Consider the following 22250-nt stretch of genomic DNA (forward strand, 5'->3'; position numbering starts at 1 on the left):
GCGAGAATTAAACCGGCCCCAAAACCCACCTCCTTTATTTCTGCAAAAGAAATGAAAATAACCCAGGGTGTTAAGTGTGCATGCGTTTTAAGTAGGATAAAAATGAGTTAGGAGAACGCTTCTGGCAACTTTAACGCTAATTTACTGGGGAATTTCCCGTTACCCACCCTCGGTTTTTTCTCTCTTGAGGACATCAAGTGTAATTCTGTTACTCTTCATTTTCGCTGTTTCCTGTACTTGGAGTGCTTTCCTTCCGTTCTCCAAATCCACGTGTGAAAGAGAGGCCTTCCCTAATCATCCCAGCCAACTTACCCCCGCCCATCACAATCACAGCACCCCACTTTTTCTTCATAGCGCTTGCCATTAAGAAAAATTTGTTCATTTATGTACTAGTATACTAGTTTATAGTCCGTCTACCCCAATACAAGGTAATGAGTGAAAACATTTTGTTGGCCATTAGAGTTGGTGTGCAATAAATATTTTTCGACTATTAGACATTTGCTGTAAACAAATTTCTCTATTACTTTACTCTTATGGATTGAATAAATGAAAGAACGCACTTGTAGGTGGATGGGTGGGTGAATAAATGAACAAATATGTTCAAAGAACGCCTGTAATTCTCTGGTCGCCAGATCCCTAAACACAACTGCACCACGTGGTCGACTCTGCACCACATGACGGCTCCGCCAACCCACAAGAGTCCGCCACTGTCCCACCATGCACCGCTCCATTCCAGCTGTAGAGGACTAGTCAGTTCTGATTTCCGCCCTCCTTTCGGTCGCAGAGGTCAGTTGCCCTAACGACCAGCTTGTCCCAGCCTCTAAATTGCGTCACTTCCCCCCCACGCCCGCCTAGATAATTGGCGCGCCTGCGCAGAATGAAAGCCCGCGGGTGCTGGCTCCTTCTGCGCAGGCGTCGCAGCTGGGGGGCGGGACCGGGCGGGGCCGCGGTACGCAGGCGCAGCCGTCGGTGGGTCGGGGTTCGGCTGCCTGAGAGGTGAGTGGGGGGTGCTCGGCGCTGAGCCCGGCGGGCCTGAGGTCCGCGGTTCGGGGCTCTTGGGGCTCCCAGGGCTCCGGGCCCCGTAAGAGGACGTCGGTGTGGGGCTGGGGTCGCCGCGTCCGCGGGGCACTATGAGTGGGCGGCGCGGAGGGGAAACTGAGGCCGGACGGCGTCGGGCAGGCCCTCGCCGGCCGGGGTCTCGCTCCCCCAGACCCCAGGCCCGGGAAATGCGGGTTCGCAGGCCGGCGGGTGGACAGCGGGAGGCAAAGCGCTCCGCACATAGTGAGCGCTTGCTGGGTGTCCGCTGCTTCCCGGAAACACGGTCCTTTTGAATCGGGGCCCCCGTTCGTGGGGTTCAAGTCGGGGCTCCTGTCTCGGCGCCGCCACTCTCTACATGGGTGACCTTAGCCAGCCTCTTGGCTTCTCGGAGCCTCAGTTTCCCCTTCTGTAAAATGGGCGTCGTCTCCGCCACTGCCTGGGGTGGGAGGCTTCCGGGAGGATTAAGTCGCAGGGCCCCCAGCGCGAAGTGAGAGCTCAAAGGGATCAGCAGCAGTTAGTCTGATTTCACACGGAGGGCCTCTGCCTACTGTGCTGGAGGTGGGAGAAATCTGGGGTCGAGGACCAGCTCGTCCACCTCCCGCTGGCTGTGTAAGCTCGGGGAGATCGCTTCCACTCTCCACCAGCCCTTTTATTCTACTAATAGGGGTTCTAGAAGTACATGCCTCTTACAGGCATTTTGAGGTTAAATACACGTGGAACATTCTTTACTCAGTTTCCCTCCCCTTGTCAAGAGCTTTCTAGAGGACAGCTAGTTTTGTTATTAGGTGCCAGGAAATGCGTGTGCACTCTGCATCCTTGCTGAGTGATGTTCCCATTTTCTTTTGTTTCTGCCTCTCTGGTTATTTTTGTCTGCTTTTCCTCTCCGTAGACCAGGGATTTTGTCCTGTCAGGGGACCCGGGGCCGTGTCTGGGGACATCTGTGGCTTTCACGACCAGCGGCACTCCTGGCACCAAGTGGGTGGGGACCAGGGTTGTTGCTCCACACCCCTCAGTGCACAGGACGGCCCCCACAGAAAATGATCTGGCCCCAAATGTCCACAGTGCCAAAGTTAAATCCTACCCTAGACTGGTGATTCTTCGCCAGTGGGCTTCAGAGGGGGCAGAGGGTGTGAACCCCCAAGAAATCACGTGCACAGTTTTGTGTGCATGCCCACTTTTGTGGGATGAGGAAAGGGTATTTTGGAGTTTAGGCTCTGGAATCAGCCCGCCCAGGTTCAAAACTGCCGATTTGCATCTTAGCTGGGTGCCCTTGGGGGGGTGCCCCCATCTCTCTAAGCCTCAGTTTTTTGTTCTGTACAATGGGAGTTAGATTAAACAAACTGTAACCAGGGGGCCAAATCCCCCTGCAGCCTGTGTTTGTGAATGAGGTTTTGTGGGAACACAGCCCACTTGATTGCATACATGTTATCCATGGCCTGGGAAGCTGAACGTCCTCATTCTGACCCTCCTTTTCAGAAAATGTTTGCTGACCCCTGAAATAGGCCATTATGTGTACTCAGCTCAGGGCCTGGAAAGTCCTGGGCACTCCAAGGATTTCATTCAGGGGTTTATAATTCAGTCTTCCTGAAAGGGTGAGTGGTTCTAAATGGGGTTAAGCTCTGCCCCGGATTGAGAGCTATAGTCTTACTTGTTCCTCCTTTTTTTTTTTGGGCAAGACCCAATGCTGGCCTTGGCGGCCCATGCACAGTGAGGGTGAAAGAGTAAAGGGGATGGTTGGTAGGTAGGCTTGTCATCCCCTCTGCTAATGAGGAAACCGAGACCCAAGAGAAAAGACCTCCCAAAGGAACCTGGTCACGTGTCTCTGACCATGACAAGGATCCAAGGTTTCTCTGAGTCCATGTGGACCAAACGCCCCTGAGTGCTGGGTTCCCTGGGGGAAGGTGATCTGTCCAGTGGCTTACAGTCGGGTGCAGAGTGGGCAGGCCAGGAAAGAGTTGGAAGGCCTTGTAGGAGATGCTGGACCAGAGGCAGGACAAGTACTGGGCTTTGCTGGAAGAAGAGGGTGTCCAGCTCTGTCTGAGGAGGTGACCTTCTGGCTTGGTGTTGAAGGGGGAGTGAGTGGTTCCCGGATGGCAGGAGGGAAGGTGAGCATTGCGTTTGAGCAGAGCACAGGGGCTTTGATGAGGGGCCACATGTGCCTGCTCAGGAGGTTTCGGGGGGCTGTGGAGGGTTTTTAGAGTGCAGGACATCCTGGCAGCCCCTCAGAGGAAAACAGGGCTGCGATGTGGGGCTCGGGCTGGAGCCTGAGTTCCAGCTCTTGGGACCGCCCTTTCCTGGGAACCCTAGGTGCCCTGGGAGGGGAGGGAGGAGCAGAGGACCAGCTTGCACACACTGGTGTTGGTGAGAAGAGCTGGATTCGGGCTGGAGGCGGGGCAGGGCACCCCCAGAAGGGGTGGGCAGTCTCAGAAAGAGGGTGCTTCTCCTTCCTGGGGTCCGGGGCTGGGTCACTCATTTTCCTGAGTGTACCCTTTTGCCTCTTCGAATGATCAGTTCTGAGCAGGGAAATAAAAGGAGTAGAGGCTGGGGTGTTTGGGGGTTTTTTGGCCGAGCTGCACAGCATGTGAGATCTTAGTTCTCGGACCACGGATCAAACCCATGCCCCTTGCACTGGAAGCGCGGAGTCCTAACCACTGGACCGCCAGGGAAGTCCCAAGGCTGGGGTGTTTTTAATGATAAAATGGAAAGGTGGACGGAGAGCCGGCGGGGGTTCTGAATGCACAGGGAGGAACTGGCACCGGGACCCCCGCTGCAGCCGCACCCCGGGGCCAGCGTCCGTCCCCCGGCCAGGCTCGCGCCTGAACCCCGCACCTGCAGCCAGCGCCCCAGGTGCCTTTGGAGCCTCACAAAGCCCTCGCTGTTTGCAGAGAGAGCGGCCTGCCCCAAGAATTCTGTCCGGCAGCCAAAGCCCAACAAGTCGGGATTGTTCCCGAGACCCCAGTGCCCAGGGGCGGTCAAGGAAAAGAGCGTCCTGGCGGTCCTGGGCCGGCTTTGCAGGGAGCGGGAAGGCGAGGAAGGGCCGACAGCTGTTCCGCGCCCAAGAGGCAGGAGAGCGGCAGTCCTCACGGCGCGCCTGTCTCGGACATGTGCTGGGTCCCCGCTGTGGACCCACATCTGCTTTTCTGCAGTCCGGAAATCCCAAATACTCTGCAAACACAGGATTTGCTGAAAGTTTGCAGCTAAGTCGTTTGGCCAGAAACTCTGACCCGTGCTGACTTTTATTTTTCCCACTGAGTGTTTATCAGTGATTTTCAGCTGGTGGTGGTTTGGTGACGTCTGGAGACTTTTGTGATTGTTACCACTGTGGGGGAGGGGGGCTGCTCCACACCCCATGGTGCCCAGGACGGCCCCCACAGAGAGTGACCCAGCTCCCATGTCAGCTGTGCTAAGGGGGAGGGGCCCTGCATTCATTATTTGGGAAAAAATCGAGTTTGATCCGTGTTCACACTGGACACCAGAATAAACCCCTGATGATCAGACAGTGTAAACCAGGGTGACCCCCAGCGTGTGTGAGTCACCTCCCCTCCCTCCCACTCAGGTGTGGATTTAAATGTGTGTAGCATCCCGGGACCTCAAAGGTCAGATAGTCATGGAACGTAACCTCTGGGGGTCAGTGGAATCCCTAAGCCCGGGGGTCTCGCTCCGAGTGATTCTGCCCCCAGGGGACACTGTTGGACAGATGCCAGGGATGCTGTTAAATACCCTACAGCGCGCACTCTCCACAAAAGGAGTGATCTCCCCCGCACCATGCGGATAGAGCCTGGGGGAGAAGCTCCGCGTGGGGTGCTGGATTCTCACAACGGCCTCTGTTACCCTGTTTTATAGAAGAGGAAAGAGAGGGCATCGCGGGGGCTCCTTCAGCCGTGACACGAGCATCCCGGCTCAGGGGTGGGGAGGCGATGTGGAGCTGGCCTCGGGTGGAGACGGCTGGACCTCAGGTGCTAAGACTGCAGAGCCTGTTGTTACCCCCAGCGCGCCTCCGGGAGCCCTGGTCTCGGTGCTCACTATGTCAACTTGGGGGGCCGGCCCTCGGGAGGAGGTCATGTCAGTAGACCAGGAGAAGCCGGGAACCAGGAAACCGGGTAGCGGTTGCCTCGAGCCGTTTAGTTGGGGTGGGAGGGCTGGTAGCAGCATGTACAAAGGCCCTGAGGTACAAAGGGCCGGGGCCCTTGGAAGAACTGAAGCTGTGCCAGGAACGGGTGTGACTTCATGTCTCAGTTCTCTGCACCCTGACGGTCCCCTCAGAGTCACCCCCTCCGTCCTCACAGCTCAGTCACGTAAAGATCAGATTGCCTCTTTATCCTACTCTTAAGCAAACACTTGTCACCACAGGGCCTACATTAGTTCCCTGTGAGGAAAACAGATCCCCCCCTTGCACAGACCCTCGAGCTCAGTGTGAAGTTCAGTCACCCAGTACCAGCTCCCATGGGTCTGGCAGGGGCGTCGTGCCCCTAAGTGCTGCCTGGAACATGTCGGGGGAGCCCCAGCTGCCCAGCCTGTGTCCTTACCATGTGACCTGTCAACCTGTGACCCCCTCTGGGAGACCCTGGCACCCCTCCATCCTGTTCAGTGATCGAGAAGTCGGCTGGGAGGGGTTGGCAAACCTGAAGGCCCAGGTGGTAAATTCTGTGGGCTTTGGGGCCCTTGAGGAAAACCAAGCGTGCTCTGCAGACACTTCTATAACGTAGGGATGCAAAAGACATCCTCAGCCAAACAGGCAGCTGCCAGGTGTGGCCCTTGACCCCTGATTAGAACAGAATGTACAAAAGGATCAGGGTCCTGGGGTCTCGAAGCTTCACATCCTAAGAGGACCACTTTGGGCTTTGAAAACAGATTTTCTTCTAGTTACAGTAAAATAGATATACCGTAAAGTTTACCATCTTAACCATCTTTAAGCGCACGGCTCAGTGACATTAGGCACATTCACATCGTCGTACAACCATCCCCACCATCCATCTCCAGAACTTTCTCATCTTCCCAAACTGAAACTCTGTCCCCATGAAACAGAGTCCCCCAGCCCCTGGCCGCCACCATCTAGTTCCTGTCTCTATGTATTTGAGTCCTCTAGGGACCTCATGTGAATTGAATCACACAGCGTTTGTCCTGTGTCTAGTATATCTCACTGAGCAATCACGTCCTTAAGGTTCATCCAGGTTGTAGCAGGTGTCAGAACTTCCTTCCTTTTTAAGGCTGAGTCATATTCCGCTGTGTGGATGGACCACATCTGTTGATCCATCATCCATGCATGGACATTGGGTTCTGTCTGCCTTTCGGCTGTGGTGAATGATGGCTCTGTTTGTCAAATATCTGTAAAACCAGAACCTTGTTGACATTTTGGGCAGCGGCTCACTGGTTCAGCTGGGGAAGATGCCTCACCTTTGGGGGTTTCAGTGTCTTCAAAACGAGCGGGTTGTGCTGGCTGGTCTCCCTGTGCCCCTCTGTGTTGCCCCTGAGAGCCTGTGCATCTGGGGCTGGCCGTCTGTCCTCTGGGCTCTAGCGTCCTGATCCCAGATCTCCCAGTTCCTGGGACGCTCTTGGGCCAAAGGCACTTGCTTGGTAAAGGCTCATTGTATCCAGAAATGGGGGAGGAAAAAGCTCATTACCATCCCTGTAGAGCTTTCCAGGGGTGGCCAGAGTGCCCTGTCCAGCTGTACAATATAGCTGCTTTAAGTCCTTCCCTTTTTAAAATTTGAGATATAATTCACATACTGTAAAACTTAGTAGATTTTAGTATATTCACAGTGCTGTGCAACCATCACCACTAATTTCAGAACATTCCGTGACCCCAGAAGAAGCCCCACCCCCTCCTCAGCCCCTGGCAACCACGAACCCACTCTCTGTGTCTGTGGATTGGCCTCTTCTGGATGTTTCCCATCAGTGGGATCACACACTGTGTGGCCTTCTGTGTCTGACTTCTCTCCGGTTTTTTAAGTTGTCAATGGATGTAGTTTTCTGTGAACCGGAAACGGCTCTGAGCGCGGCCAGCATCGTGTGTCTTGACTGCACTCGCCCGGCGGCTCTGGGCCGGCAGCGCCCGGCCTGCTGTCGGCCAGTGTGCGAAGCCTGGGGGTTATGACTTGCTCTGCCCGGTTTGATTTACCCGCTGCTGGCCAGTGGTGGGTTAATGATAACTCGGCCAGGAGGCCGCCTCTCAATTTCCAAGCCACACAGGCTGTTCACCCCACGGGGGCATGTTTGAGGGACCAAAATGCTTCACACCATGGATCCCACCCTCCCGGGTGAGCCCTGCATGGCCTCGGGCAAGCGTGGGGTGCCCCCTCTGAGCCTGTTTCCTCTCTGCGTGGGAGATGGGCCTGTGCAGGGGGCGAGGCTGTGTGTGAAGTGCCTGGCATGTCACGGCCCACGGGGAACAGGCCCTTCCCCACGCTTGTTCTCCAGGCTTCTCGCCTCAGCACTGTAGGGGGCCATCCCCCAAGTTGTGATGACCACAGCTGTCACCAGTGTCCCCTTGGGAGAGTCACACCTGGCCTAGGAATACAGCAGGTTGTAGAGGAACCCAGAGGAGGCCCTGAGGCGGCCTGGGAGGGGGTTTCAGTGCCCTCTGGGCCTTCGGTCTGCTCAGGCCCACTCAGGGGTCCTGTCTGACCCTCGTGGGCGGTGCGTGTCCCCCGGGTGTTCGGGGCCCAGAAACTGTTGGACCGTTTTCTTGTCCAGAGCATGGAGTAGCAGCAGGTGGGGCTGCAGCCTGCCCTCTGTGTCCCTGGGGAGCCCCACGCCCCCCGTCCAGCTGGCGAGGAGTGATGACCACCGTGCCCAGGGCCACATCACCCTGGGGTTAGAGTCAGGCAGGACGGCAAGGGGCTCTGGACCTACAGCCTCAGCGTCTCCTCTGTGAAATGTGGAGAATTCACATGTCTGCCTCACCGTTGTCAGGCAGACACAATTAGCCAGTGAGTTAAAGTGGCTCCTGCAGGGCAGGGTGGGGGCGTGAGGGCAGAGGGGCAAAGGCTCGGCTGTGCCTGCCGCCCGTCCTGTCCTCACACTGTGGACTGCTGTCCGCAGATCCTGAAACCCCCAGACCTTGTCTGCTCCCATCTCAAGATGGATAACAAGAAGCGTCTGGCCTATGCCATCATCCGGTTCCTGCATGACCAGCTCCGGCACGGGGAGCTCTCCTCTGACGCCCAGGAGAGCTTGGAAGGTACGTGCTGTGGGCCACGCCTGCCTCCCAGGGCCTCGAGTCCCCTGCCCAACCCCCCACCTGCATCAGCGCCTAGAAGCTCCGCGGGGTGGGAGTGATAGACTGGTCCCTGTCCTTGTTTCACAGGTAGGGATGCTGAGCCCCAGGCGGGTGCAGGGCTGCCCCCCACCTCCCTCACTTTAGGCTGGGCCTCCCGCAGCTGTTCTCTTCTGGAGGGATGTAGTTCCCGAAGGTTCTCCATGTTCCCCGTTGTGCATGTGTCCCTACTGGTCAAAGGAGTGAGAGAGGCCAGGGGTGGGGAGCCCAACCCAGACCTGGCTGCTAGCCCGCCTGGCAGGAGGTAGCTGTTCCATGCCCACCGGGCCGCGCCGAACCCCCGAGGCCCCCCACCCGGGCAGCCCCAGCATTGTGACCCCACAGAGAGGCCTGGCGTCACTACCTGAGCCCCGTGGGGCAGGGACGGCGGCTCCCCCCCTCCTCCCGGCCTCAGGGCTCGAGGGGCAGGTCCATCCTGCACTGCCCGAGGAATCACAACTGGCACCCATAGGGCCCCGCAGGGTGCACGCAGCGCCTGGTGCATCCGAGGCCTTAGCGAGCACGTCCAAGAAAGGAAGCGTGAGCACTGCCCCCCAGAATCGTCAGCTTGGGGTTGGGTTCAGCAGAGCACACCTTTGTCCCCCTGACAGTTGCCATCCAATGCCTGGAGACCGCTTTCGGGGTGACGGTGGAGGATAGCGACCTCGCGCTCCCCCAGACTCTTCCCGAAATATTTGAAGCAGCTGCGGCGGGCAGGGTGAGCCTCGGGCACTGCGGGGCTGTGGTTCTGTCTCAGTTCGAGGGCCTGAGTTACCCCCCAGAGCTCAGCTGTCCTCGGGCATCCCCTGGCTGGTTGGGGGAGGGGAGAGGGTGCTGGGCTTGGGAGAGGAGGTCGGCGGTTTCCTGCTGCCCCTCAAAGAGCTCATCGTGGCTTTGGGGCCAGGAGATACCACCTGATCTGAGGAGCCCCCAGCGAACCCCACCTTCGGAGGAGGACTCGGCCGAGGCAGAACGCCTCAAAACCGAAGGTAAGGAATGCCCCACACAGCTGGCCTCTGGGTGCTACGGGCGGAGGCCGGCTGGTCCCGGACTGTGGAGCGGATGGCAAACCAGCCTTTGGAGATGGGGCCGGAGGGCTTTTACCCGGATGCAAAGATGCAGAGAAATCAGACCCTTGACCAGGAGGAATTAAAGGGTGAGGCCACTGCGGAGGGTGGTCCGACAGCTTCCCAAATGGTTAGATAGAGTGACCATGTGACCCAGCAGTTCCACCCCAGGGTGTGCCCAGGAGGGATGCAATCGCACATCCACAAAGATGCTTGCGCACGCGTGTTCATAGCGGCATGGTGCACAACAGCCGAGGAGTGGAAGCCGCCCAGGTGCCCATCAGCTGACAAGCGGACACACACACATGTCCCTCCACACATGGGAACGTCACTCAGCCATGCAGAGGAGAGAAGCCCCGACACTCTCTTCAACGTGGATGGACCTTGAGAACAGGATTCTCAAGGAGAGAAGCCAGACACAGAAGGACACACAGTGTGTGATTCCGTTGATGGGAAACGTCCAGAACAGGCAGAGCCAGACAGAGAGTGGATGTGTGGTTGTCGGGGGGGGGGGGGGGGGTGACAGCTAATGGGGATGGTGTTTATTTTGGCTAATGGAATGTTCTGGAATTAGTGCTAATGGTTGGACCACTTTGAATATACTAAAAGCCGCTGAGTTATATACACTTTTAAAGGGTGAGTCTCACGGTATGTGAATTCCATCTCATTAAAACTGCGCTGTTTCTGAAGGAACGAGCAAGAGTGATGGTATCTGAGGCTTAGGTTCCCAAATACCACAACCAGGACAGTGACAGCTGCTGCACCAAGGGCTGGCTCCGGCCAGGCCCTGCGCTGGACGCAGACCCACTCTCCGCCTCACGCCACCACCCTAGCCTGTGTCTAAGCGTTGCATCCTGGGCCCCCAAAGTCTCGAACTGTCACATGGAAGCCGGGCGAGCTGAGAACGCCGTCTCAGAACTTCGGGGTCCGAGGGGAACAGCCGAGGGTACGTTTCCTTCCCTTTCTCTTCAGGGAATGAACAGATGAAAGTAGAAAACTTTGAGGCTGCCGTGCACTTCTATGGGAAAGCCATCGAGCTGAACCCTGCCAACGCCGTCTACTTCTGTAACAGGTACGGCAGGGACCGGTGGGGTCCTGGGTGGGCTGAGTGGGGTCCCCAGGGGAATGGGGGGGGCGGTCGATCTGTGGGTTAGTGATGGCTCAGCCGCTGTCCCAAATAACGAGTCCATGCCTGGTGGCCGGCCAGGTGCGGCCCAGTGTCAGTGGTGCTAGCGGCCGCACTCGTCTGGCCCTGCAGCCTCGGTTTCCCTGGTGAACGGGGCGGCACCCAGATTGCTGTATCCTCCGGCGCCAGCCCCGGCGTCCAGCCCCACCGGGCCTCCCATCCTTGGCAACCCTGCGTCTGCCCCACCTGACAGACGGGGAAGCTGCAGTCAGCTCCCCGACTGCCCTGGTTTGCCTTCTCCCAGAGCTGCGGCCCACAGCAAACTGGGGAACTACGCGGGGGCGGTTCAGGACTGTGAGCGGGCCATCTGCATAGACCCGTCCTACAGCAAGGCCTACGGCAGGATGGGGTGAGTACCGCCCGCCCCATACATGCTGTCTGCCTGGGGTCAGCGCGGCCCCGCACGTTAAGGCCCCAGCCCACTGGGCTGCCCCACCTCACGCATCAATCCCGAGTCCAGGCTGTCAGCTGAGCTTCTGACCGACCAGCTGTAAGTCCGGGTTCCCATGACCCTCTCCTTGGGTTCAGCGATTCCCTCGAAGGCTCACAGGACTCAGGAAAACGGTTCACTTAACCTTCTCTGGCTTATCGTAAGGGATGCAGATGAGCAGCAGGCAGAGGGCCGCCAAGGGCGAGGTCGGGGAGGGCCCCGAGGCAGAGCTGCTGTCCTGCAGGGTTCGGGGCGCGCCTCCCACCCAGCACGCGGGGCGGTCACCAGTGGGGGTGGGTTTTATAGCCCGTCTCTAACGCCTTTGGCCTTTGTGGCCAGCAGCACATCCGGAGGCTTCCTGGAAGCCCACCTCATTAGCATAAACAGGCCTCCTCGTTAGCATAAACTGCAGTGCAGTCCAAGGACACACCTGTGATTCAGCTCGCAGAGCAGGGAGGAGCTCTGACCACGCCTGCCCCGCCTCCTCCCAGCCCCAGCGACCCCAGCAGTTCGGGGCTGCTGGGCCTGGGCGGGCAGGCGGACGGCCTCCCAGGCCCTCCACGCGCACTGTCTCTCCTGCAGCCTGGCTCTGTCCAGCCTGAACAAGCACACGGAGGCCGTGGCCTACTACAGGAAGGCCTTGGAGCTGGACCCCGACAACGAGACCTACAAGTCCAACCTCAAGGTGGCGGAGCTGAGGCTGAGAGAGGCACCCAGTCCCGTGAGTCCTCTGGGGACTGACCGCGGGGGCAGGGCGGCTCGGGGTCGAGGGCTGGGCCTGACCCGTGTGGGAGGAACGTCTCTGGTGCCGGGGGTCCGGCATCTGTTTAACGGGGTCCTGTTGTGAGGGAAGAGGCTTATCCTCGCAGAGTCCCCGGAAACGGGAGGGCGTGGGTCACATGGGGAAGCCCCAGCTCGTCAGGAGGCAGAGGGCTGGGGGCCCTGTGGGCCTTGGGAAGGAGCTGGCAGGCTGGGTGAGCAGGCGCGGGATCAGCTAGTTTGAATGGCCCCGGGGCAGGGGGGCTGCCCGGGGTGACCAGGGCAGGGGGACAGTGGCCCCGAGCCCCGTAGAGGCTGGTTTGCACGTGAAAGGTGCACTCACGGGCCATTTGTTTACCAGTTTCTAGGGATTGGCCACCCCTGGGAGGGGCCATCCCGCCACAGTCAGCGTCACAAAGTGAAAGACACGGTTAATATACCGTGCTCTTCCGGGGGACCCACACCGTGGTGCGCGTCTTTCACGAAGCACCCGCGGCCGCAGGGCCTGGCCGCCCGGGTTGCTGGGACGCCCAGGATTCCAACAGGCCCCAGGTGGGACCTTACCCCTCAGTTCCCGGGGGGCCGGCTCTCGAGGTTCTGTGTCGAGGCACCACTAACCAGGGCTTTTCTCACCCCACAGACGGGAGGTGTTGGCAGTTTCGACATCGCGGGCCTGCTGAACAACCCAAGCTTCATGAGCATGGTAACGGCCCCCGCCTGCCGTGTCACCACGGGCCCCGGGCCAGGGCCGCCCCACTGCAGACACCATGGACACTGGGCGCCGTGGGGTGTGGAGCCGGACAAGCTGAACCCGCCTCTCCCAGCCGAATAACCTGGGGAATCTCCACGCCCCTTCCCCCCCAGTCCGGGCCCCCTTGCTGTGTGGCCACGGTGACAGCAGAGTCGCTGCACCTGCTCCCTGAGGTGCAGACGAGACACCGCAGGGTGCGGGGGCCCCGCAGAGGAAGGGCCGACCACCTTCTGGTCCAGATGCGCGTGTTCTGCGCAGGGCCGTCCCCTGGAACAGGCACCCAGCGTATCCGGCACATGCCTGTCAGCCCCCGGGTGGTCTCACCGGTCCTCAGGCCACAACGCTGACTCAAGGGACCTCAGGGTGGGGGTCTCAGGTCGCCAGGGAGAGAGGAGCCTGGAGCCCCCCCATCAGAGAAACGTCCGCACCTGAGCGGGAAGCGTCTGGCCTCCCATGTCTCGGAGCCTGGGCTGCCGCTCTCGTCCAGGACGGGCGCAAGGCTGCCAGAGGACTCCTGGCGGTGGGGAGCGGCCTGACAGAGGCCGCTCCTTTGGCCTTGTCTGTCGGGGTCAGCGGTCCCGGCCCCCCTTAGCTTCGTGCTGTGCTGTCGGCACCCATCCGTGCCCGGCACTTGCGTGACCGTGGCCTGGACACCCAGCCATGCAGGGCAGTGGACTGGCCGAGGCCGGCTGGTAGCGCTCTCCAGCCCTTTTCGGAAAGAGCCACAGCCTGGAAGGTGCTTCCCTGGCTTCTGCTCGTGTGCACGTCTTAAAATCGGCCCTGAGGAGATAATCCCGACGTGGCTGGGGGTGTCAGTGTAGGAGAGATGCCAGGATGATGTTCATCCACATAGCAGAGCTGGAACTGACTCCCAGGTGTCCCTGGTCGGGGAAGGATGACGAGGTTCCTGGAATCTTAAGATGAGAGTCCAGATGGGATCGAAGTGGGGAAAGGGCAGGGTCACAGTGTGTGGGGATGGGGTGGGGCCCGGGGAAGAGGCGGGCCTGGTGCTCTGGGTTCTGGGCTGGAGGCCCACGGTGCCTACGGGGAGACCTTGTCAATGATGAAATGCGTTTGGGAGCTTGCTTTTTCTGAGAAGTCTGTTTTCTTCTTCAGGCATCCAACCTCATGAACAATCCCCAAGTTCAACAGCTGTAAGTGACCACCGTTCTCCTTTGGGTCTTGTGGTTAAAACTAGTGTGGTGCAAGATGCATAAAATGTACCATTTTAACCATTTTAAGGTTTGTGATTCCGTGGCATTAAGTACATTTACGACGTCCTGTAGCTGTGGCCACCATCTAGTTCCAGACATTCATCACCTGAAAAAGAAACCCCATCCCATTAGCACCATCCCCAGCCCCTGACCACCAGGAACCCACTCTCTGTCTCTGGATTTGCCTGTTCTGGACGTTTCCCATCAATGGACTCAGACTCTGTGTGGCCTTCTGTGTCACTGGCATCACTCAGTGTCCCTGAGGGACAGCATTGCCCCGTGGAGAGTCACTGTCTTTAAGCCAAAAAAGGGTGTTGCTGGGAAAGCTGATGGAATTGACAGGCTGCAGTCAGAAGTGTGGGCTGAGGGCAGGTTCGGGCCCCAGGAGATGTCCATTGCCGGCAGAGGGGAAGGGCCAAGTGGGGATCAGAGGAGGAGGGCTGAACCGTCTGCGAGTCAAGGGGTCTCTTTGCAGCATGTCCGGCATGATTTCGGGTGGCCACAACCCCCTGGGGACTCCCGGCACCAACCCCTCGCAGAACGACCTGGCCAGCCTCATCCAGGCGTGAGTGGACCTGCCAGGCGGGGCTCCTGGGCAGGCGGGGCGTGTCCCCACTCCCCCAGGAAGAGACACCTGCTCTGTAGGGCCTGCGTCCTCTGGGGAGCGGTCCCCCTGCCCTCGAGGGGCACGCGGGGCGGGCACCCTGGGCCAGGCTGAGCCCGGGCGCACCTCGCCTCCCCGCAGGGGCCAGCAGTTCGCTCAGCAGATGCAGCAGCAGAACCCAGAGTTGATAGAACAGCTGCGCAGTCAGATCCGGAGTCGGACCCCCAGTGCCAGCAGCGACGACCCGCGGGAATGACTGCCCGGTGAGTCCGGGGCCGGGCCCGCGTCGCCGAGGCCACGCGGGGGCGTCTCTGGTCATCAGCCCCCTTGCTGGGGGTTCCCACCCGGATCCCCCACCCCTCTCAGTCCCGCTCAGTTGGGCTGTTTCTCTCTCCAGCCCCCCAGCGCCATCAGGTCCTTCCTGGCTGACCGGAAGCCTTCTCTCACTTTTCCGTCTCTCTTCCCACTGGACCGCCCATGAGAGGAAAAGGAATTGGACCTGCATGTTAAGACGGATTTTTATTATTTTTATTTTTTTGCCTCAGCCCTTCCCTCCCTTTTTGTACTCTCTCACGGCCCCCAGACCCTTCTCGAAACAGAGCCAGCAAGCTGTGAGCACAGACCAGCACCAGTCTCACTCCCAGCCCCCCCAAAACCCAGTCTCTAAAGTGTTTTCTAGAATAATTTGGGGGGGTCCTTTCGCCGCTCTCAAGAAGCGCCCACGGGGAAGCCGCGGCACGAAGCCCCTTCCGCAGCCCCGCCCCCTCGGCCTGTCTTCAGGGGCCTCGCAGCCCACGAGAAGCTGCTCTCTGCGTCGACCTTGGCCACCCCAGCCGCCCCTGCTCGGACGGGCTCCCTGCCAGCCAGCCCGGCCCTTGGACCCGGGTTCTCGCATGAGCAACTCCCGCTGCAGGTTCCCAGGAGCCGGTTCTGTTGCCCTGGGCCTGGGGGCGGCCCGCAGCGGACGTCCTGGGTGTGCAGGACCCATTTCTGGGACTTTTCTTCCAGTCGAGCATTTGGATGGATGCGGGTCTGATCCCAGTGCTCTCTTCCCAGTACTCACGACCGACAGACCGTGAGGGGCCCTCTCAACCACCTTCAGCCTGGCCCCCGAGCCCATCCCGGCCTGGCCATGTGTCCAGCCACTGCCCTTCTGCCCACAGGTGGTCCCGCTGGCTCGGCGCCTCCTCCCGTTGGGAGGGGGGGCTGCAGGGGGTCCTGGTGCCACCTGCCTTGGCCTGAGATTGCCAGGCAGCCACTGTGGATGCCTGGCGGCCCCAGGTGAGGCGGTATGGCGTGGGGAGGAGGGGTCGGCTGGCGCCACCGCTCTGGCAGCAGCGTTGGCAGCTGGATCGTCAGAGGCTCCCTGGTGGTGTCAGGCCATGTGCGAGGTGACCCAGCACCGTGTGTGTAGGTAACTAGTAGGGAGACGGCCGCCAGCCACCCGCCGTCTGGCACACGTCCGGCGAGATGTGTCCTAACTCTTGCGTGCTAGCCATGGTGACAAGCATAACGTAACGTGTGGGGAATAAATAGACATCATGACCTCTGCCTGTCTCTGTGTTGACCTCTCAGCGCCGCCGCCCCTCCCTGCCCCTAGCTTCCAGGAACCCCCAGCCTGGACCCTGTGTGGGTTGCCTTGGAACCACTGAACCGGGTTGTGTGTGCATCTCCTGTCACCGCTGAGACAGTCCCACAGATTCAATGGCTTTTAACCACACAGAAATCTCAGTCCTGGAGGTCAGAAGTTGGACATGGCCCCTGCCCCCAGAGGCTAAATCCAGGTGTGGGCGGGTCTGCCTCCCTGCCAGGGCTCAAGGGGAGAAGTGCCTCCTGCCTTTCCCAGCGTCTGGAGGCCGCCACAGATGGTGTAGGCAAAGGGGGGCGTCAGCACCTGCACTCGGCTCCCCACTGGACTCTGGGCTGTGGAAACACCTTTGGGCCACGCTCGCCTCCTTCAGCTGTGGCTTCTGGGGGATTGTACTTACAGCTTCCGGTGACCTTGAGCTGCCTTGTCCTGCAGAGATGACTTCCCCGTGTTCCCTGCCTCTTGGACGGTGGCCAATAGGGGACGAAGGAAGTTCAAGGAGGAGGAGGGGTCTGTCCCCGGTGGGTGCCGCTGGCGGGGTGTGGAAGCTCCCTGCCGTCCAGCCCTCCTGTTCCAGCTACCCAGTGCCACCGGGCAGCGTGGTCACCAGCGGAGCCGGCGAGGAAGGCGGGGTCCTGGCCACCCCGAGTTCCCGATCTGCGTTTCCACAGGAGTTAATGCAGTAAACCGGCATTTACGTGGCTCCAGCTACCTGTCTGGGGAAATGGTTCCTTTAAAAAAAATTGAGATATAATTCACATGACATAACATTTGCAATTTAAAAACGTACGGGGACTTCCCTGGTGGTCCATTGGTTAAGACTCCACGCTCCTAATGCAGGGGCCCGGGGTTTGATCCCTGGGTGGGGAACTAGATCCCACACGTGGCAACTAAGAGCTTGCATGCCACAACTAAAAGATCCTGCACGTGGCAATGAAGATCCCACGTGCTACAACTAAGACCCGGTGCAGCCAAATAAATAAATATTAAAATAAATAGCTAAAAATAAAATTGTACAATTCAGTAGTTTTTAGTACATTCACCATGTTCTGCCACCGTCACCACTGTCTAAACCCCCAAAAGAAGCCCCGTCCCCATCAGCAGTCCCCCCCCTCCCCCCCCCCGCCCCCGACAGCCAGGAACCCACTCTCTGTGTCTGTGGATCTGCCTGTTCTGGACGTTTCCCATCAATGGAATCACACCCTGTGTGTCCTGTGTCTGGCTTCTCTCACTGAGCATCGTGTTCTCAAGGTCCATTCACATTGCGTCATGTATCAAAACTTCATTCCTTTTCATGGCCTAATAACATAGGAACTGGTTCTTAATCCTGACGCAACATTTTAATCCTTGATGGAGCTTTAGAAAAAGTACCCATAAAAGTTAAGTGTTTATATAATGTTGCATCTGGCGGGGAGGACATTGACAAGCCACATCTCCCTCACAGGAGTCACCAGTCGTCAAGCCCCTGCTGTGTGTCAGGTGTGTAGCACCTCTTCTCCCATTCTTCAGAGGAGGGGTTTTTATCCTGAACCCACAGGCCCAGGTGCAGAGCGTGTTACCTGCCTGGCTCCAGAAAGCCTGTTTGCTTTCTGATTACATGGGCCTTCTTCATCCTGCCAAACCCCATCAAAGGCTTGGTATCCGTTATCTATTTCCGCATAAAAAAGCGCCACGAACTTAGAGGCTTAAAACAGTACACTGGTTACTTCCTAGTTTCTATGGGTCAGAAACCAGCAGGGCCTCTGCTCAGGGTCTCAGCCAAGGCCACGTTCTCATCTGCCCACAGGTCGCTGGCAGACTTCAGTCCTTATGTTGTGGGTTGAGGCCTGGCCTCCCTCAGCTCTGCACCACCAAGGCCTCCTGTGTTCATTTCCTGGGGCTGCCATAACAAATTACTACAGACTCGGTGGCCTAAACGAGCACACATTGACTCTCTTGTAGTTCTAGAAGCCAGAAGCATGAAATCAGTTTGTCCAGTCCCAAAGCAAGGTGTCACAGGGCAGAGCTCCCACCAGAGGCTCCAGAGGGGGAGCCTTCCTGTCTCCCCCAGCTTATGGGGGCTGCGGTGTCCTGGGCTTGTGGCCGCATCACCCCAGTCTCTGCCTCTGTCTTCACGTGGCCTCTCCCCTTTTGTCTGTGTTGAATCTCCCTCTCCCTCCTTCGTATAACAGCCCCTGTGATGACACTGGACCCCCCCGCCTCGGGTGAGCCAGGATCATCCCCATCTCAAGGTCCTTAATTTAAGCCCACCTGCAAAGTCCCTTTTGCCATATAAGGTACCATACTCACAGGTTCCAGAGATTAAGACATGGACATCTCTGGGGACCGATAGTCTTCCACAACCACCCCCCTCCCCCCCATGGCCACTTGCTTCCTCAAAGCCAGCAGGGGAGAGAGAATCTAGAGGGAGTCAGCTAGCAGGACAGAATCTTAGGTACCATGATGGAATCTTGGGAATGGCAGTCATCGCCTATACTGTTGGTTAGAAGTGAGTCGCAGGTCTTGTCCACACCTGACGGGAGGGGATTATGCAGGGCATGACCACCAGGAGGTGGGGGTTATTGGGGTGCCTTATAGCCTTCCACCACAGGCTTGAGCTTGGCCAAGTCTTCCAGCCAACCAGAGGGACCTGATTGCCTAGCCTCGCAGCCTCCATAAAGGTCTGTCACATTCAAAAGTGAATCAGCAGGTCCCAGGTCTGGCAGGAGTCCCGGCATCTTGGGTCTTCACTGACCCTCCCCCCTCCCCCAACCTGGCTCACCTCCACATGGGTCCCAATTTACATCAATCCATCTGAGCAAGAATTCTTCAGAAAGGAGAGAGAAAAATCCCAGCATCCTTCTAAGGCTTTACAAACCTTCTAGAACGTGCTTTTAGCAAAATCTTAAAGTTTCATGGTGCCAGTTAAGCCTGTTTCCTCCTTGTCTGTGATTAGCAAGGATTGGCTGGTGGCCCCCAGATCAGAGGGGAGGATTAAATGGTCCCCACCTGGGCCAAAATCATCTGAAAATCCTTATCACTGGTACCTGCATCCCGCCCCCATAAACTGACAATTCACCTAGGGTGGATTGTCCGCAGGGGTAACCCTGCCTTCCCAGGGGAAACTGGGCGATATCTGGAGATATTTTTGGATGTCAGGACTGAGGGATGCTCCTGGCATCAAGTGGGTAGGGACCAGGGATGCTGCTGAACACCCCACAGAGTTTGAGAACTACTGGTCCAGTCTATGTAGTCTCCTGAATTTATTAAGCCAGCCCCTTACTGGTTCTGCTTTTTTTTTTTTTTTTTTTTTTTTTGCGGTACGTGAGCCTCTTACTGCTGTGGCCTCTCCCGTTGCAGAGCACAGGCTCCAGGCGCGCAGGCCCAGCGGCCACGGCTCACGGGCCCAGCTGCTCTGCGGCATGCGGGAGCCTCCCGGACCGGGGCACGAACCCGTGTCCCCTGCATCGGCAGGCGGACTCCCAACCACTGCGCCACCAGGGAAGCCCTGGTTCTGCATTTTAAACAAGCATCTCAGGGGATTGGGACACACTTGTTTGGAGAAGCCCACGTTGAGAGGCACTGGTGAGCACAGGAATAGGAGCCGTATCTTCCAGGAGCATCTACCTATGCCCCTTAGGTCTCCCCAAACGATCTCTGTTCCTTCTCTCCCATCCTGTGTGTCCATCGCTGGGAGGCCCTACAGAGCCTCTTCCAAATCGACCCCACACCCAGTCTAAGTGTTCAGGAAAGATCCAGAAATTTTCTGTTTTGGAACTGCTGGAAGTGTGGGGAAGAGGGAAAGGAAAAAAGAACAACAAAAAAAGGAGTAATTGTCAACAACTCATCCCAGAAGCCCAGAAGCCAGCAGCTTCTCTATGTAACTTGATGAGTTGTGTATCACGGAGAATCACTGCTTGATCCCACACGAGCTAGAAATAGGATATTTCTGAATATTGCTGTCAGAAGTGCATTGAGTAAAAAAAAAAAAAAAAAAAAAAAGGCAATTAAACATAGATTTAGCATAAGTCGTGCCTTGGAGAAAGCTTCCAGGAATAGGTTGAGTCTTGAGATGTAAGGCAGCTGCTGCTACTGTTGCTGGGGTTAGAAAGGCTCCGTTCTCTGCATTTCCACAGCCTTGGTGCATAATTCCTGGGAGCAAGACTGCAAATCTTACCCAGATTAAGTCCCGTGAAGCAACAAGATGGAAACAAAGTTTGTCTCTCTCTGTCACAGAAGCAGGGGGTATCACCCGGGGGCAATTCTGCCCCCTAAAGACACCAGGTGAGGGACTCTCCTGGTGGTCCAGTGGTTAAGAATCCACCTTCCAGTGCAGGGGACATGGGTTCGATCCCTGGTCAGGGAACTAAGATCCCACATGCTGCGGGGCAACTAAACCCACGCACTGCAACTACTGAGCGCTGGAGCCACAGCTAGAGAGCCTGCCACAACTAGAGAGCCCATTCACTCTGGAGCCCGTGTGCCACAGTGAAAGATCCCGAGTGCCACAACTAAGACCTGACGCAGCCAAGAATAAAATAAATAAATAAATAAATATTAAAAAAAAAAAAGACACCAGGTGATGTCTGGGGGGACCTCTGTGGCTGTCACAGTGGGGACCAGGGGTACTGCTCCACTCCCCACAGGGTCCAGGACAGCACCCCCGCCCCAGAGAATGACCGGGCCTTGAAAATCAGCAGTGCCAAGGCTGAGAAGCCCTGTCCTGCAGTATTACCAACACACAGTAGGCCCTAGATAAATGTGTCAAAGAAACAAATATCCCAAACAATTTTGTCACCAGCAAAACCGTATAATTTATTCAGGGGAACTCTCTGGAGGTCCAATGGTTAGGACTCCCTGCTTACACTGAGGAGGACCGGGTTCAATCCCTGGTTGGGGAACCAAGATCCCGCAAGCTGGGCAGAGTGGCTAATAATAATTATAATTATAATTATTTGTTCACTGGCTCCAGAGTGCCCCTGTATCTTTTCAGCAAAGATTTCATCGCAACCTAGGTAACTTGGAAACCCCAAACTGAGTTGGCTTCCCCACCCGACCCGACCCCTCCCCCAAATCGACGCCAGCCCTGCAAAATCAGTTATTTCAAAGTCAGAACACACACCGAGCCCTCCGGACGCGGCCCCCGTAGATGAGGAGCTGAGGCCACCAGGGGGCGCGCCGGCGCCGCTGCCTCCCCGACGGTGCCGCCTCCATCCCTGCGGGCCGCGCGCAGCATCAGGACCAGAAAGAACAAGGCTGAGTTTAACCCTGAAACCACCCGGGCTTGAGCCTAGAAACGGCCCGCGTCCTAGAGACTGGGGTTGCGCGTTTAGAGCTGATTCCCCTTTCAGAATTTTAAGTTCTCCTCACCAGGGATGTTTTGTGAGGCTTTGTGCTGTGGTAGGGCTGCCATCCTGCATTGCATGATGGGATATGGGGTCAGAGGTGGGCTCAGAGAATGTGAATCCCTTCGGGGGTGAGGTTGAGGGTACCAACCACAAATTCTGCTCAGCTCACGGCTCTTCCCAGGTCTTTGTAAGCTCCTGCGGACTTAGGGTGTCATCCTTCTCTCTCGCTCTCATGACTGTGCTTCCTAAATTTTTTTTATCAAAGTGTAACATACAGGCACGAAAGTGCACACATTATAAGCAAAGAGCTCAATGAATTTTCACAAAGGGAGCAACCCCCCTTGTCATTGGCACCCAGATCAAGAACAGACCCCACGACCGCCAAAGGATAAGATCTCCACTCATGACCCCCAAGGGATAACGCTGCCCCACTGTCTATGCCAGGGGTTAGTTTTGCTTGTTTTTGAAATGTAAACAGATGGAATCTATGAAAGGTAAAGCCAGAAAGATGGCAAAAGAAAATATAGAATATGGACTTCCCTGGTGGTCCAGTGGTTGACCCCACGCTTCCATTGTAGGGGGCATGGGTTCGATCCCTGGTCAGGGAACTAATATCCCACATGCTGCATGGCAAAACCAATATATATATATATGATTTGAGGCAGGCAAAATTTTCTTGAAGAGAACACAGAAAAGCACTGTGGTAGTTAATTTTATGTGTGCACTTGGCTAGACCACAGCATCCAGACATTTGGTCAAATACCAGCCTACATGTTGCTGGGGAAGTATTTTTAGATGAGATTAACATTTAAGTCGGTCAACTTTGGGTAGAAAATATAAGATGGATGGCTAGTGGGAAGCTGCTGCATAGCGCAGAGAGATCAGCTCGATGATTTGTGATGACCTAGAGGGGTGGGATAGGGAGGGTGGGAGGGAGGCTCAAGAGGGAGGGGATATGGGGATGTATGTATACATATAGCTGATTCACTTTGTTGTACAGCAGAAATTAACATAACATTGTAAAACAATTA

The 22250-nt window shown here is 57.2% G+C and overlaps 1 protein-coding gene across 2 annotated transcripts; it reads left to right on the plus strand.

Moving 5' to 3' along the window:
- Nucleotides 1-939: 939 nt before the first annotated feature.
- On the plus strand, nucleotides 940-15849 carry SGTA (small glutamine rich tetratricopeptide repeat containing alpha). 2 transcript variants are annotated; one of them, XM_029218485.1, is made up of 13 exons: nucleotides 953-996; nucleotides 7732-7967; nucleotides 8080-8218; nucleotides 8905-9011; nucleotides 9198-9282; nucleotides 10333-10432; nucleotides 10791-10895; nucleotides 11559-11697; nucleotides 12376-12438; nucleotides 13603-13640; nucleotides 14176-14265; nucleotides 14446-14567; nucleotides 14702-15849. In XM_029218485.1, the coding sequence occupies exons 3-12, from the start codon at nucleotides 8119-8121 to the stop codon at nucleotides 14558-14560; spliced, it is 942 nt and encodes a 313-aa protein (XP_029074318.1). In that variant the 5' UTR covers nucleotides 953-996; nucleotides 7732-7967; nucleotides 8080-8118; the 3' UTR covers nucleotides 14561-14567; nucleotides 14702-15849. The 2 variants fall into 2 exon arrangements, with proteins under 2 accessions (XP_029074317.1, XP_029074318.1); XM_029218484.1 differs by lacking the exon at nucleotides 7732-7967 and having other exon boundaries at nucleotides 940-996.
- Nucleotides 15850-22250: the final 6401 nt, after the last annotated feature.

This window comes from Monodon monoceros, unplaced genomic scaffold, assembly GCF_005190385.1.
Source record: "Monodon monoceros isolate NGI ecotype Baffin Bay Population unplaced genomic scaffold, NGI_Narwhal_1 Super_Scaffold_12, whole genome shotgun sequence".
NCBI classification, from domain to species: Eukaryota; Metazoa; Chordata; class Mammalia; order Artiodactyla; family Monodontidae; genus Monodon; species Monodon monoceros.

Excerpts from the sequence above, each read along its gene's own strand:
- SGTA (XM_029218484.1), top strand. The coding sequence starts at position 8,119 with ATGGATAACAAGAAGCGTCTGGCCTATGCCATCATCCGGTTCCTGCAT. Across the intron at positions 8,219-8,904 it reads CGCCCAGGAGAGCTTGGAAG|TTGCCATCCAATGCCTGGAG; the intron begins GTACGTGCTGTG and ends TCCCCCTGACAG. Across the intron at positions 10,433-10,790 it reads GCCGTCTACTTCTGTAACAG|AGCTGCGGCCCACAGCAAAC; the intron begins GTACGGCAGGGA and ends GCCTTCTCCCAG.